General features: G+C 49.2%; 2 protein-coding genes across 10 annotated transcripts in view; both read left to right on the plus strand.

Moving 5' to 3' along the window:
* The window catches only part of Unc45a (unc-45 myosin chaperone A), an 18,451-nt gene extending 12,338 nt beyond the window's left edge, over positions 1-6,113 (plus strand). For all 4 annotated transcript variants that reach the window (XM_029555944.1, XM_029555945.1, XM_017803103.1 and 1 more), the window contains 9 exons: positions 261-402; positions 703-843; positions 1,218-1,345; positions 1,504-1,570; positions 2,001-2,114; positions 2,318-2,433; positions 4,571-4,688; positions 5,181-5,336; positions 5,494-6,113. In XM_029555944.1, the coding sequence (XP_029411804.1) occupies positions 261-402; positions 703-843; positions 1,218-1,345; positions 1,504-1,570; positions 2,001-2,114; positions 2,318-2,433; positions 4,571-4,688; positions 5,181-5,336; positions 5,494-5,751 (1,240 nt within the window). In that variant the 3' untranslated portion in view covers positions 5,752-6,113. The remainder of the gene's footprint in view (positions 1-260; positions 403-702; positions 844-1,217; positions 1,346-1,503; positions 1,571-2,000; positions 2,115-2,317; positions 2,434-4,570; positions 4,689-5,180; positions 5,337-5,493) is intronic.
* Positions 6,114-6,879: 766 nt separating this feature from the next.
* Rccd1 (RCC1 domain containing 1) lies at positions 6,880-13,996 on the plus strand. 6 transcript variants are annotated; one of them, XM_029555971.1, is made up of 8 exons: positions 6,881-7,169; positions 8,135-8,410; positions 8,530-8,926; positions 9,007-9,128; positions 11,408-11,506; positions 11,835-12,005; positions 13,048-13,077; positions 13,579-13,996. In XM_029555971.1, exons 2-8 carry the CDS (start codon positions 8,170-8,172, stop codon positions 13,728-13,730), a joined length of 1,212 nt encoding a protein of 403 aa, XP_029411831.1. In that variant the 5' UTR covers positions 6,881-7,169; positions 8,135-8,169; the 3' UTR covers positions 13,731-13,996. The 6 variants fall into 6 exon arrangements, with proteins under 6 accessions (XP_029411833.1, XP_029411831.1, XP_029411830.1 ...); XM_029555970.1 differs by having other exon boundaries at positions 6,881-7,141; XM_029555974.1 differs by having other exon boundaries at positions 6,881-7,141; positions 8,135-8,301; positions 8,502-8,926.
* Positions 13,997-15,776: the final 1,780 nt, after the last annotated feature.

A 15,776-nucleotide genomic window follows, 5' to 3' on the forward strand; every position in this document is an offset into this window, starting at 1 on the left:
CCTGGAACTCACTATGTAGACCAGGCTGGCCTTGAACTCACAGAGATCCACCTGCCTCTGCCTCCCCAGTGCTGGGATTAAAGGCGTATGCCACCACGCCTGGCTGTATTTTGTTTTTTTGAGATAGGGTCTCACTAATATAGCCCAAGCTGGTGTGGAACTTGTGGTCCTCCTGCCTCAGCCTCCTGAATGCTAGGATTGGAGGCCTGTGCCACCATACCTGACTTCTGATGGTCATTCACTATCATGCATGTCTCCAGGTGGCTGTGCAATGACCAGATTGACGCAAGTACTCGGCGCTGGGCAGTGGAGGGCCTGGCTTACCTCACCTTCGATGCTGATGTGAAGGAAGAGTTTGTGGAGGATGAGGCTGCTCTGAAAGCTCTGTTCCAGCTCAGCAAGGTAGCTCTGCGGGTTCCTGCCTAGAGGTGTAGTCTAGAGTTAGAGCTTATTAGACTTCGGTAAGTCTTACCCATGGTTCTTGTGACCTCAGGGAAGTAGAACTACCTGCAGTGTCTGGAAGGACTGCTGCTCTGGAGAGTCAGCATTGTCAGCTGCCTGAGTATGGGGCCTGGGCAAGTTCCTAGTCTCACCCTGGTTCTCTAGTGGGCCAGTGGAGGGTAGGATAGGGGCTTGGCGCAGCAGCACATGCCCAGTGCTGCTTTACCTGGGCTTCCATCTGAATACTCCCGTTTCTGGCAGTCGGAGGAGAGATCAGTGCTCTTTGCAGTGGCCTCCGCCCTGGTCAACTGCACCAACAGCTATGACTATGAGGAGCCTGACCCTAAGATGGTGGAGCTGGCCAAGTATGCCAAGCAGCACGTTCCTGAGCAGCACCCTAAGGTATGGGGTACACCGGGAGGGACTCAGGGCCCCTGCTATTGAGACAACTGAGCTGGAGCACCCTCAGCAGAGGGCAATCCTTTAGCTATTTCTCTCTCTCTCTCTTTTTTTTTTTTTTTCTTGTCTTTTTGAGACAGGGCCTCCCTATATCCCCAGCTGGCCTAGAACTCATTATGTAGACCAGGCTGGCCCTGAACTCACAGAGATCCACCTGCCTCTGCCTCGCAAGTGCTGGGACTAAAGGTGTGCACCACCACACCTGGCATCTGTCTTAGCTGTTTGTTTTCACATTCATCAGTTTCTGCTTTGAGATGGGCCTTTCTTTCTTTATCTAGTCAAGCCAGGGCCCCCACTTAAGCTGTTTCCTTTCCCAGGACAAACCAAGCTTTGTGAGAGCTCGTGTGAAGAAGCTGCTGGCAGCAGGTGTGGTGTCAGCCATGACATGCATGGTAAAGACGGAGAACCCCGTGCTAACAAACTCCTGTCGGGAGCTGCTGTCCAGGTGAGCCAGCCTGCTGTCCTAACTCCTAAGCCTCAGCCTGCAACATGCCTGCACAGGGAACAGTCCTGTGTTGTCAGCCTCTTAGAGCAACAGTGCCACCCACTTCTCTCTGGCCAGAGCCCTGGACCCCACCCACCCATCATGCCTTCTCCCCTCAGGGTCTTCCTGGCTTTGGTGGAAGAGGTGGAGGATCGAGGCACTGTGGTTGCTCAGGGAGGGGGCAAGGTAAGCTTGTTTCTGACTCTTTCTGATACTGAGCCATCTAACTATAAAACATGACTGCTGACAGGCTGGGCTTGGACAGATGTGATTAGTGACCAGCATGAAGTTTTTCCTGCTGAGTGAGTGATGCTAGTGTAGGTAGGTTCCTCAGAGTCCCTCAGCACTTTGGGTCCATTAAAATCCTAAGCTTGCCTCTTTTTCCGTGGCCCCAGGGCCCCTGCACAATCCGTGTTTAACCCTTAATAGGTGTTTGAGGAAGTGTTTGGGTAGTTTTAATGAGAGACCTCTGAAAGGGGAAGGGCTGAGCAGGAAGTGTCCTCCAATCCAGGGAGAGAAGGCGGAGGATGCACTCAGGGTCTCAGGGGCTGATGGCTTGGACCTTGCACTCCCAGGCCCAGCCTGGGCCCTGACAAGCCTGGGCTTATTCTGATAGGCTTTGCTCCCACTGGCCCTGGAAGGCACTGATGTTGGGCAGACAAAGGCAGCCCAGGCTCTTGCCAAGCTCACCATTACCTCCAACCCAGAGATGACCTTTCCTGGTGAGCGGGTATGTGACTCCTTGCCCTCTTCATTCCTTCATTATTTCCTGATGGCTTCTGACTTGGGCTCCTCCTTGTGACCAATAGGAATGGGTACTGTAGTATGATACAGCTTAGAGATGCTCTCTCGGGGCTGGCCTCTCTGCTGTGGATCAGGGGGGTTGGTGGTCACTGTAGTGAGTGGCTCTGATAGATTGGGTGTATATCACAGATCTATGAAGTGGTCCGGCCCCTTGTCTCTCTGTTGCACCTCAACTGCTCAGGACTGCAGAACTTCGAGGCACTCATGGCCCTAACAAACCTGGCAGGGATCAGTGAGAGACTCAGGTAAGGTCCCATGGGAGCTTGGAATAAGGATCTGGGTTAGCCCCAGTACATACAGCATGCTATAATTTAGCAAACAGTCCCTGGTCACGGGCTTATTTGAGCCTCACAATGACTCTTCTGCATCATACAGATGAACAGACAGGCTAAGGGTAGCACCAAGGGAGGCACAGAGTAAGGACACTATGGGCTCTGGAGTTAGACTGCTTGGGTTCAGATCTGGCTCATTAGACCCAGTAGCTGTAGAAGCCCAAGATAGCAGGCACCTAGGCTCTGACTCTGCAGTCACCCTCTTCTCTGGAGGCTGTTGACCCTCCCTGGCTCACTTACTAAGCTAGTCCCTCAGCAGCTCTGCCTATTTTCCCCTCTGAGTTTGATAGTTATAGTATCTAGCTCATGAAGTAGTATGGAGAGTTTATTGAGAAAAATACATATAAAAGTCCTTAGTAAAGGGGTTAGAGAGATGTTTCAGTGGATAAGAGCACTGGCTAGTCTTGCAAAGGACCTGGGTTCCGTTTCTAGCACCCACATGGCAACTAACATAACGCCAGGGAATCCAACACCCTGCTCTGGCCTCCATGGGCATTGCATGCACACTCATATATCTATATAAAATAAAGATTAAATTTTAAAAAATTAAAGTTTTTAAAAAAATTTTTAATTTATTCTTTTTTGTTGTTTGTTTTTTTGAGACAGCCTGTAGCCCCAGCTGTCCTGGAACTCACTATGTAAACCAGGCTGGCCTTGAGCTCACAGATATCCACCTGCCTCTGCCTCCCAAGTGCTGGGATTAAAGGTGTGCGCTACCACGCCTGGCTATTATTATTATTTTTTATGTGTATAAGTATAATGCCTGCGTGTATGTGAGTGCACCCGTGTCATGCAATGCTGCAGAGGTCAGAAGAGGGCATTGGATTCCCCTGGAACTGGAGTTAAGGATGGTTAATAACCGCCATGTGGGTACTGGGAATCCAACCTGTGTCTTCTGCAAGAGCAGTCAGTGCTCTTAACTGCTGAGCCATCCCTCTAGCCCCGAAAAAATTTAAAGTATATTTTTTAAAAAAGGTCCTTAGCGGGACTGGAGAGATGGCTTGGTGGTTGAGAGCGCTGACTGCTTTTGCAGAGGACCCAGGTTCAATACCCAGCACCCAATGGTGGCTAAAGGCTGTCCTTAACTCCAGTTCCAGGGGAATGCGAAGCCCTCTCTGACCTCCGTGGCATCGTACGGGTGCACTCACGTGCATGTAGGCAACACATTCATATGCATTAAATAAAAAATAATAAAAAGGGGCTGGAGAGATGGCTCAGGGGTTAAGAACACTGACTGTTCTTGCAGAAGGCCCAGGTTCAAATCCCAGCACCCACATGGCAGCTACCAACTGTCTGTAACTCCAGTTCCAGGGGATCTGACAGCCTCTTTTGTCCTCCACAGGCATTGCACAACAGAGGTGCACTTGCCTACATGCAGGCAATACACACATACAATAAAATAAAAATAATAAATATATATATTTAAAAAAAAAAAAAAAGGTCCTTAGCAAGCACACTGTGGGTGGTGGCTCATGCTAAGGGAGGTCTAGGGAGAAGGACTACTGTGAGTTCTAGTCCAGTCTAGGCTATAAAGTCTGTCTAAAAACATAAACTCTTGGTACATAGGTACCTGCCCCAGCAGTGTGCACAATCAGCATGTATTAGCTGTTATTACTAATTGTGACCTTGAACACCTTGCACAGCCCAGTTTCCCCTCTGCAAAATAGTCAAGGTAACCACACCTATACTTTCACCATAGAGTAAAGTGATTATTAAGTAAGATAATTCAAGCATTGTGGAGTTACGATGAGTGTAGGTAACTATTATATAAAATAAGTCAAAGCTAGTCAGATTTAGTGCTCAAATGTTTGATGTTAGCCTAGTCCTCACCACAGTCACCTGTTCTACTTCTTCATCTCAAGCACTTCTCACAATCCTATACTGTTCCCTAGGCAGGTGAGAAGGCTAGAAAACACTGTAATTCATTCCTGGTACAGAAAGGTCCTCACCAGGAGAATTCCTCAGCTCAGGGCTCAGCTGGATGGGGATGTGGTGGCAGGTTGTGGATGCAGAGACTGGTCATGCATACCTTTCCAACTCTGTCCTGCAGACAGAAGATCCTGAAGGAGAAGGCTGTGCCCATGATTGAGGGCTACATGTTTGAAGAGCATGAGATGATTCGCCGGGCAGCCACAGAATGCATGTGTAATCTGGCCATGAGCAAAGAGGTGAGGGTTGGTCCAGGTAGTCCCCATAGGCAAGGATACAGAGGGACTTGTACTCTGGCTGGGCCCTGTGCCTGGCTGGCATGGTCCTTTCCTCCTGTCCTAGTTTGCCTTCCTATGACCATAACCAAAAACAACTTGGGGAGGAAAGGGTTTGTTTCATTTTATGCTTTATAGCCCATCATCAAGGGAAGCCAAGGAAGGAACCTAGAGGCAGGAACTGAAGCAGAACCACAAAGAAATGCTGCTTATTGGCTTGCTCAGCTACCTTCATTTTATAGCTTTGGTCTGGCTGCCTAGGGATGGCACTGCCCACAGTGGGCTGGGCCCTTCTACATCAACTAACAAGAAAATGCCTCACAGACAAGGCCACGGACACTATGACCTGGGAAGTCCTTCAGTTGAAGTTCTTTCTTCCTAGGTGACTCTAGTTTGTGTCAGGTTGACAAAAACCTAACCAGCAACTCCCCCTCTCACGCCCATGTCTGGTCACAGGTGCAGGATCTCTTTGAAGCCGAGGGCAATGACCGGCTGAAGCTGCTGGTGCTGTATAGTGGAGAGGATGATGAGCTATTGCAGCGGGCTGCTGCTGGGGGCCTGGCTATGCTCACCTCCATGCGTCCCTCTCTCTGCAGCCGAATCCCACAAGTGGTTAGTGCCTCTTCATGGTGGGGGAGGGCAAGGGAACTAGAACTCCCCTGCATTGCGGTGTGGGTATCCTATGGGGGAAATGCTAGGGTGTGGGTGTGTGTGTTTTCCACCAGGGTAGAGTTTGTTACTGGGTCTTCACACTTGCCATTTCCTACAGACCACACACTGGTTGGAGATCCTGCAGGCCCTACTTCTGAGCTCCAACCAGGAGCTACAGCACCGGGGTACTGTGGTGGTGTTTAACATGGTGGAGGCCTCGAAGGAGATTGCCAGCACTCTGATGGAGAGTGAGGTGCTGGAGATCCTGTCAGTGTTGGCTAAGGGCGAGGAAAGCCCAGTCACAAGGGCTGCTGCAGCCTGCTTGGGGAAAGCAGTGGAATATGGGCTCATCCAACCCAACCAGGATGGAGAGTGAGGGTTGGCACTGGGCCCAACACTCCTGCATATGCCACTTACTGCAGCACTGAGCGAACAGAAGCAGCTTCAGCCAGTGAGGCTGGGGTGCTGAAAACTTACCTCTCCTCCCCAGCTGCATGTTTGTGTCCTCCATTCTGAGTTAGGGACCACATTCAGTCACACAGCCCTGCTGCACCAGCACTGCCTCCAGCCTTACTCTGAAAGGTCCTATTTCTGTACTGTAGAGAGCTGGGAATGGGGAAGGTGCATCCCAATTCAAGCCTGTGGATTCTGGACATCAAGGAGAGCATAGCAGCCTCAGCAGCTGTGAGCACCAACACCTGCAAGCAGGATCATCCTAATAAAGTGTGTGGACCTCAAGCGTGTGCTGCCTTTGTGTAGGGAGGGCTGCTGAGGGTGGGAGACCCTGGGGCAGGAGCTGCTACAGAGCACTCTAGTTGGTGTGGAACACTTCTAGTTGGAAGCCAGTGGACCCCCACTCGGACCACTTTTTAAAAAATTTATTTTTATTTTATGTGTTTTGCCTGCATGCATATTAAGTGCATCATGTCTGTGCAGTGCCCTTGGAGGTCAGAAGTGGACGTCCAACCCTTTGGAAGTGGAGCTACAGAGTTGTTAGCACCATGGAAACCGAACTTGATCCTCTGCAAGAGCAGCCACTGCTCTTAACTGTTGAGCCATGTCTCCAGGCGCCAGCATTGAGTGACTTTTAGGACTGGGTCTATGTAGCCATGCTGGCCTCAAACTGACGATCCTTTTGCTCAGCCTCTGGAGTAGTGGGAATTACAGGAACGTACCACTGTACCCAAGTTTCTCTTTAGTCCTGGTGGAAAGGGAAACCTAGAAAAGATCAAACTCCAGGGACCTTAAACAGTTTTAGGTAGACTCCAATATGCAGGCCCATCTAATATATTTGTCTTTATATCGTGAGTTTTCGGTGATCTTCATTCAGGCAATGCTTGGCATGCAGGCAAATGCTTGGCGTGAGCCTGGTAGGAGAGCAGGCCTGGCCCAATAGGGCTACCTCTCTACCTCGCTTGAAGCCTGCAGCCTAAGCTTGAAGCTCATTGGCTCAATACATGTAAATGACAGAGCCTGAGCCAGTCACTGGAAGGTAGAGAAAAACACCCCTTCCTGTCTGCACGCCCATCCTGTGCATGTCCAGTAGTGAGCCGCGGCCCTCCGGTCTGGAAGGGAAAGTGGGGGCCTGAGTTTTACGGGTTGGTCTTCTCCAGATCTTTCCGTCGGATCCTCCTGAGCCTGCTTTAAGACGTTCTAACCGAATCCCCGCGTCCACCGGAGGATCCCACTTCACAGACCCGACCGCACTAGCTCAGCATAATAGACCTTTGGTGGTGGGCGCTGGTGAGCACCTCTTGAGGCCTCCGGTAAGCGGGGACGTCACCTTCCGTGCAGGTGATTGGCTCCAGAAAGGCTGCTGCAGCCAATGGCTTCCTTGCTCGGCTCGCGGCCCTTTAAATTTGTTCTCCCGAGCTATGCAGGTTGTGCAGGGAAGTTTCAGCCTTGACTGCTTACCGGAAGGGCTTTCTTGCGTTGTTACGGGTACTAGGGCAAGGTCAAAGGTCTTTCTTGGGTTAAGAGTCTAGGAGCTGTGGTCACAGGTCCGACATAAGAGGCTTGAAAATGTAAAGTTCTGATTCAGCTGAACCTCCTGTACCACGGAGTAGAGTTGCTGTCGGAACCATGGGACTGTCGCGCCAATTAAGCGTGAGCTCTTCTGGGTCCATGGCCGCCCTCATTATCTCAAAGTAAAGGCTCAGTAAAGGCTCGGGTTGACGATTAAATGACTTAGAAAAGTCCGTGGAAATTGTTCGGATGCCTCAGAAAACCAGTAAGACAGTCAATGGTTATTTTCATCAACTCTACTGGATTTAATAAGCTGATACCGTGTGCTTGCAATTAAGTCTTTATTTGCATTTATTGCAAACGATTCTGTGAAGTAAATACAAGCAGCACTCTTCCCATCCCCCTTTGTAAAACTGTAGGCATTGCAGTTGGACTCAGGTTAAGCTGTTGTAATGCTCTTGCTTCCGCTGCCTATGTGGAATAGCATTCAGTCGGTGGGACTTAGCTCATCTCAGCCCTAGCTGTGTGACTGTGAATCTCCGGTAAAATGGAGCCAGCGTTGATTCTCAAGACTGTGCGGATAAATTCCCCAAGGCTAGGAAGTTGTAGCTGGTGGGGGATAATCTCACATTCTAGTTCTGCATCCCAAGTCCTAATACCAGAGAGTCCCGCAATGGTATGCTATCCCCATTTTACAGATAAGGTAGCTGCAGCCACTTGGAAGGCCAGCGACTATTTGCGAGAATCTCCTTAGGTTGCAGCCCTCACTTTCATTCCTGTGGCCCATACCCCAGCCAGGTGGCGATCGGCCAAGGGTTCAGTCCCGGGCATGGCGGAGGAGCAGCGCGGGTCCTGGTTCGGCTTCGGTTTCTGCGGCTTCGGGCAGGCGTTGGGCTCTGGGAATGGTTGCCACGCGGTGCACAGCCCAGAGCCGCTGCGGGCCAGCGGAGACATCTGCAGTGTGAGCGCTAGCTGGAGCTACACCGCCACGGTGACCCGTGAGCACCCCCACGGGTCTCACTTCCAGCCCCGCCCGCAGCACACCCGCCCCACCATCCGATCGCCCCAGGGTAGCTCTCCCAGTCTGAGTGGGCCCCATCCTGCCCAGGAACACCCTTCGTTTGGCCACCCCTCTGTCTCCCGTTTCATGCCTTGTCCTAGGTGCCCCACCACACTCTCTTCCGCCCAGGTGGAGGCCGTGTGGAGCTGTCGGGCTCCGAGAGCGGCGAGGCGGGTGACTGCAGGGACGCGTGGGCTTCAGAGCGGCTCCTCGTGGTGCTGCGCGGCAAGCCAGGGTCCGGCACCGAGCTGCAGGCTTGGACTCCCGGCTCAGCGCTGCGCGGGAAACCCCTCTGGGCCCAGAACCAGGTTTCAGGGACTGAGGCCGAGGGGGAAGACAAACCCGGCGGTGAAGCCCCCGTAGGGACCCTGCCGCTGCTGCCCGGCGCCCGCGCCTACGTGAACCCGCAGCCACCTTTCTGCCAGCCTCTGGCCCCAGAGCTGCGGGCTTGCCGGCTGGAGTTGGGTGCGGAGCACGTGTTGCTGCTGTGCGCAGCTGGCCAGGTGTTCTCCTGGGGCGGGGGCAGGTGAGGATCATCTGAGTGTAATTAGGAGGGGGGTGGGCCCTGAACGTTCCTGGTAGCTAATTAGAGACTCCCTTGCACAGGCACGGACAGCTGGGCCATGGGACGCTGGAGGCAGAGCTGGAGCCAAGGCTGTTGGAGGCATTGCATGGCCTGCCCATAGCTGAGGTGGCTGCTGGTGGCTGGCACTCTGTGTGTGTGAGTGGTGAGTGACCTAGATGTCTCCAAACAAGCTGGTGATCTTGGCTACTCCTTCCTCTTGATCTTTACGTTTTTATATTTGGCCTAGCAAAGGCCTCCTTCCAAATTCAGCCCAGCCCAGTCTCCTCTGATTCCTCAGTATCTTCCAGATTCAGCTGCTTGCCCCCTCCACCACCTTTACTCCTGGACTGCTAGTTTGCTGCCTTCTCTGTTACTGGGCTCTCTGCCATCCATCTGCCAGCTTCCAGGGCTTGCTTTCTAAAATACTTCTGAAGGAGGTGAGGGACAGCCCAGCCAGAGAGAACAGAGAAGGATGGAGTTGCCTAGGTGGCCATGATGGTGGCAGAAAGGACAAAGGTGGTGTGAGTTGGTTCACAGCAGGTGACCTAGGGCAAAGTGAGGAGGTTCACTTTGCACGTATTGAATCCATGATGATGGTGGGATATCTAGGTGCAGCTATCTCTCAGGCTCTTAGAATCCACAGGTCTGGCTTGGAAGCTTTCCATCTCAGGCTCTTAGAATCCACAGGTCTGACTGGGGCTTTCCATCTCCCTGTATTCTCAAGAATGGGCCTGGGTGAGCCAGGCATGAATCCCTGGGCAGGAAGGCAGAGAACAGAGGGCTGGAAACAGCCTAATGGGAAGTTTCACTCTTAAGGCTTAGGAGTTTGAGGCCTTATGCTTGGAGCAGAGGTTGAAGCATAGAGGCATCAGATGAGGCTTACTAGTTTTGAATATTATACTGGCTCTGTGACCCTGGGCCTGGTAACCTGCACCTTACTTGATTTGTGAATAAAGTGTTGATATTATCGTATAACTACAAATAGGGATATCGTGATTACATTTGAAAAGTACACAAGAGCTGGAGAAATGGCTCAGCAATTAAGAACACTGGCTGTTCTTGAAGAAGACCTGGCTTCAAATCCCAGCACCCACATGGCAGCTAACAACTATTGGACTCCAGTTCCAGGGGATCCTGTGCCCTCTTCTGTCCTCCAAGGGCATTGCATGATATGGGTACACTTACATGCAGGCATACATATAAAAAAAAAATTTTTTTTGTCTTTTTGAGACAGGGTCTCTCTGTAGTCCCAGCTGATCTGAACTCACTATGTAGACCAGGCTGGTCTTGAACTCACAAAGATCCGCCTGCCTTTACCTCCCAAGTGCTGGGACCAAAGGTGTGTGCTGCCACGCCCGGCGACAAAAAATTTTAAAGTACACAAAACACTAGTAAAGACTGAACTTTTTTTTCTTTCTTTTTTATGTCTTTTTGAGACAGTGTCTCCCTGTAGCCCCAGCTGGCCTGGAACTGGCTATGTAGACCAAGCTGGTCTCAAACTCAGAGATCTACCTGTCACTGCCTCCCAAGTGCTGGGATTAAAGGGATATGCAACCACACCCAGCTTTTGTTTGTTTTTTGTTGAATGTTTTCTGACAGGGTCTCCCTTGTCACAGCCCACCTGGAAGACTGAACATTTTATTTTATAAAATTATCTACTACTATTTGCAAATTTTATTTTCAGACAAGGGATCATATAAGCTCAGCCTGGTCTCAAATTCACTATGTAGTAGAGTCTGGCCTTATGCTTGGAGCAGAGGTTCCAATGCCCATGTACTGTTGTTCCAACCCTACATAGTGTTAGAGCAGCAGTGCTATGGGAAGGAATGCAGGTGAGGGGCCAAAGGCCTTCAGCAGGACCAGTGCCAGGTGGGGCTGAAAAGGGACACAGGCCACCTTTGTGGATTTGGAAGGGTAACACTGGAGAAGTTCTGGGCATACTATATTTGGGGAGGGGGGTGACAATTTTGCAGCATAGTGAAAATGCAGGTGGTCTAGGAAGAGAGTTAAAAGAAAGGAACTAAACTGGGTACCATGGCATGTACCTATAGTCCCAGCTGCAGGGGAGGCTGAGAAAGAGGACTTCTTAAGCCTGGAGTTGGACACCAGACTGGACAACATAGTGGGGTCCATCTCTGAAAGGAAGGAAGAGGAGAAAGAAAAAGCTGGGCATGGTGAGCATGCCTGTAATCCCAGTATTCAGGAAGAGGATGGACAGATGAGGACAGTCTGAGATATGACTTTCAAGAAGGAAAAAATGGTGACTAGGTATATATGGTCAGGGAAACTGCTGTGACTTGGAAGGAGGGCACCTTTGCCTGGAGTACTTGAGCAGGACAGCTGTTAGCTATCCCCAGGAGCTGGTGGTGGGGGTGGTGGATATTTAGGAGTTAGGGTGGTTGGAAGGAGTTCACAGCCTCATGGATCTTCTTGCTCTTTCAGAAACTGGGGATATTTATATCTGGGGCTGGAATGAATCAGGGCAGTTGGCCCTGCCCACAAGGAGCCTGGTAGAGGACAAGAAAACAGTCACAGAGGAAGGTGAGGACAATCTCTCCAGGATATTGCTGCCATTCCTGACTCTTAGCTCTGCTGGCCACTAAGTTGCAGTGCTAAAGAGAATGAGACATCCTTGTAACTCTAGGACATGCCACAGGATTTACAATGGGCAGTGTTGGCAAGACTGATGCCAGTCTTGTCACTGCACAGCCTGCAGGTCTAACTCCAGTACATCCTAGAGTGGGGGTTTAGAGTACCAGCTTTGGAGCTAGAGAATGGTATGTTTCATAGAGTTGTAGGAAGAAGATAACGTGTGGATGAGATTTACCTTCATGCTCAGCAAGTGTTAAATGTCATTATCATTCTAAAGCCACAGGACTAGAAGATGATTGCTCCAAAGTAAAGGGAACAGCTGGGGCTGAGAATGGAGCCCAAGCCCCCTTCATAGCTGTCCAACCCTTCCCAGCTTTACTGGATCTACCCCTGGGCTCAGATGCAGTCAAGGCCAGCTGTGGATCCCGACACACGGCTGTGGTGACACGTGAGTAGATCTGGCTGATGCTGGAACAGCATTTCATCCCACTCTTTACCTAGGAGCTGCAAAAAAATTTGTGGGCAACTTAAAAACTTTTTTTTTAAATTTTCTTTTTGAGACAGTGTCTCCCTGCAGCTCCAGCTGGACTGGAACTTGCTATGTAGACTAGGCTGGCCTCAAACTCACAAAGATCCACCTGCCTCTGCCACCCCAGTGCTGGAACTAAAGGTGTGCACCACCATACCTGGCACAAACTACTTTCCTTACTCTGTCTTTATATTCAATTTGAGAAAGGGTCTCTTTTGTTTTGTTTTGGTGCTTGAGAGAGTCTCACTTCATTACATAGGCCTGCCTCAAACACCAGGGCTCAAAACTATTCTACCATAGCCTCTGCAGTGGTTCAGACTATAAACCCATGTAACTACTTAACTCTGTCTCTTTTTTTTTTTTTTTTGGTGCTGGGGAGCTATAGCCCAAGCAAAAATAACTATCTCATAGCATCTTTATGAGTAGTTGCCTCACTCATTGGAAAGGGCTCTCATGCTAGGCACAGTGGCACATGCCTACAAATCCTAAGACTTGGGCTGAGGCAGGACTGAGAATTTGAGGTCAGTCAGCCAGGGCTACATAGTGAGACTCTGTCTCAAACTACAATAATCAAGCAACCCAAAACCAGAACAAAACAGAAAAAGAGAAAGCTACTCATGTAGCTTTAATGTAGCACCCCAGCCAGTCAGGCCCAGAAAGTTTGCTAGAGGGTGGCTAATTTTCGCCATCCTTCATTTAGGTACAAAGCCTGCCCAGTCCAACATTTGACTCCATGTAGTGCAGGTCAATCAGTTGACATTCAGGAAGCTGCTTTTTTCAGCTGGCTCCTTTATCACCACAAATATGGCAGACAGTTATAATAATAAGAGCATGTGTTGTTTTGTGCCAAGCACATCTCAGAAGATTTACAGCATACTATTATGGGTTATGCCAGGCCAGGATAGAAAGTGTCTCACCAAAGAACAGTAGTGGCAGCTACTTACTGTCTCTTTGGTTACAGGAACAGGAGAGCTCTATACCTGGGGCTGGGGTAAGTAAAGGGTTTGTTTTTGTAATCCTTAAACCAAGGGGAGGAAAAGGACCTGGGAATACAGGGCAGGTGACAGTCACACTAACTAGAGGAGGCAGAGCCCTCAGCCTGATCACTGCGAGGCGTGGAACTGAAAAGCCATGTGACCCTTCATGCCAGGCAGCAGAGAAATGAGATGACATGGGAACTCCCTTTGTGAAGGAGTGCTCACTTCTCATCTTTGTAGTGTTGTCCTGGTCATGGTAGAAAAAAGGTAAAATGGAGAGTTGAGCTCTGAACTTGGCCTGGGTATCATGGAAGCCTGGAGGAGCCTGTTGCCCAGAGTAGCAAGTTGTCACTGTCTTCTTGGTGACTCCAAGGCTTGCCTGGCCTGGAAGTTCTGGATTTGGTCTTCTGGATTCACAGGAGACGAGCCCCACATTCTGGTCTCTGGGCTGGCTTCCTTCCTAGAGGGGAAGAGCAATAAGGCCTAGCAGAGAAAGGGGACTCCTTTCCCTTTAGGTAAATACGGACAGCTTGGCCATAAGGACAGCACCAGCTTGGATCGACCGTGCCGTGTGGAATACTTTGTGGAAAATGAACTCCAAGTAAAGGCTGTTACCTGTGGGCCCTGGAACACTTATGTGTATGCGGTGGTGAGAAAGAAGAGCTGACATGCATGTATATGTAATATACATATATTTGATCCCCAGGATCTACATAGTGGAAGGAGAGAACTCTAAAGTTGTCCTCTGACCTCCACATGCACGCATATACATGTTTAGTTTATTTTTAGAGAATTGCCAGGGATCAAACCCAGGCACTTCAGTGTGCTAGACTAGTATTCTATCACTGAGCTGTATCCTAGTCCTGAATCATTAATAGCTACAATATGGAAAAAGCCAAAGTGACTATACATGTGAATAAAAGAGTATATCCATACCAGAATACTGCCTAGTGATAAAAGGAATGAACTATGATACAAGCAATAATATGGATGAATCTCAAATAATGAATACTGGAAAAGACAAACCAAAAAGAAGTATATTATCGGGGCTGTGTCAGCAGTTAAAAGCACATATTGCTCTTTCATGAGGAACAGAGTTCAGATCCCAGTACCCACACCAGGCAGTTCACAAGTACTTGTAACTACAACTCCAAGGGATACAATGCCCTCTTTTGGCCTGTTTGGGGTCTGAAAAATTCCCTAAATTGACCACTCAGACACTGAGTCTCAGTAAAAAGGAGCGTTTTATTGGAGCCAACTGGTTTGGGATACAGACAGTCTCGGGAGCTGTACTGTGACCCTGAACAGTAAAAATGCAGGGCTTTTAAGCAGAAAAACCACAAGGCAGGGGATGTCCATAGAAACTATACACAGAATAAACAAGGAAGGATTGAAACGATCTAGGGCTGATTTCCAGAGACTTTACCTATACAGCCATTCGCTGTCTTACTTGGGGCAGAACATTCTTTCTCTTCTGCCCCAGATTATTCCCATAGAGACCATATACAGATGTATCAAGTATACTGTCATTGGCTAGCTCACCTAGGGCAGAATGTTCTACCTCTTCTGCCCCAGACCTTTTCCATAGAAATCATAAACAGATACCAGGAAAAGGTTCAGACAATGAAGGGGATTTCCAGAGTCAGGCGGAGGGTATTTTTTTTTCTCAGAGGATAGGGAGGGGATCTGAGGGCCACTCTCTTTCAGGCCTTCATGAGTACTTACACACACACACAGCTTTTTAAAAAAAAATTATGTGTGTTGAGTGTTATGCCTGCATGTAAGTAAGTGCACCCGTGTTGTGCAATGCCCGCGGAGAACAGAAGAGGCTGTCGGATCTCCTGGAACTCTGGAACTGGAGTTACAGTCATTAGCTGCCATGTGGGTGCTGGGATTCAAACCCAGGTCTTCTGCAAGAACAACCAGTGTTCTTAACCGCTGAGCCATCTCTCTGGCCCCCTTCTTTTACACAAAGTATATTATAGCTAGGTATGGTGGTGCATGCCTTTAAGTGCAGCACTCGGGAGGCAGAGAAAGGCCAGATCTCTATGAGATCAGGTCTACATAGTTCCAGGTCAGTTGAGCCTACAAGGAGACCCTGTCTCAAAAAAACAAAAACAAAACAGAAAATGGAATATGGAGCTGGAGAGATGGTTCATTGGTTAAGAGACTGGCTGCTCTTGCAGAGGACCCAGGTTGGAATCCCATCACCCACATGATGGCTAACAACTGTCCTTAACTCCAGTTCCAGGGATCCATCACCCTTCTGGCCTCACAGAAATTGCATCTACATGGTACACCTACATACACATAGGCAAAACAGTCATATACATAAAAGTTTTTTTTTTTTTTAAAAAAAGTATATTATGATTCTACTTCTGGAAACTGGAAAAATGTAAGCTAACTCAGTATCAATCAGATCAGTGACTGTAACTGAAGGGATGATAGGAGGGAAGATCTCTAAAGGAGCGGGAGGAAACAGGGTGATTACTTCACAGGTGTGCATTATATCCAAATTATCAAAGTATATACTTTATAGCAGTTTTTATCAGTTGTACCACAAAGCTGTTTTTAAGTCTCACCAATAAAATTATTCCTGTTGGTATAACAAATGACAATGAACTAGAATGCTTCCTAATATTTCCTCAGTTCTTTATATTTAATTCTTGGGGCTGGAGAGATGGCTCAGCAGTTACACTGGCTACTTTCACTT

Source organism: Nannospalax galili, unplaced genomic scaffold, assembly GCF_000622305.1.
Source record: "Nannospalax galili isolate Female #2095 unplaced genomic scaffold, S.galili_v1.0 scaffold185, whole genome shotgun sequence".
NCBI lineage: Eukaryota > Metazoa > Chordata > Mammalia > Rodentia > Spalacidae > Nannospalax > Nannospalax galili.

Bases quoted from the DNA above. Each gene is read 5' to 3' on its own strand.
- Rccd1 (XM_029555971.1), top strand. From the start codon at position 8,170: ATGGCGGAGGAGCAGCGCGGGTCCTGGTTCGGCTTCGGTTTCTGCGGC. The intron at 8,411-8,529 runs GTAGCTCTCCCA...TCTTCCGCCCAG, and splicing joins CACCATCCGATCGCCCCAGG to GTGGAGGCCGTGTGGAGCTG. The intron at 8,927-9,006 runs GTGAGGATCATC...TCCCTTGCACAG, and splicing joins TTCTCCTGGGGCGGGGGCAG to GCACGGACAGCTGGGCCATG.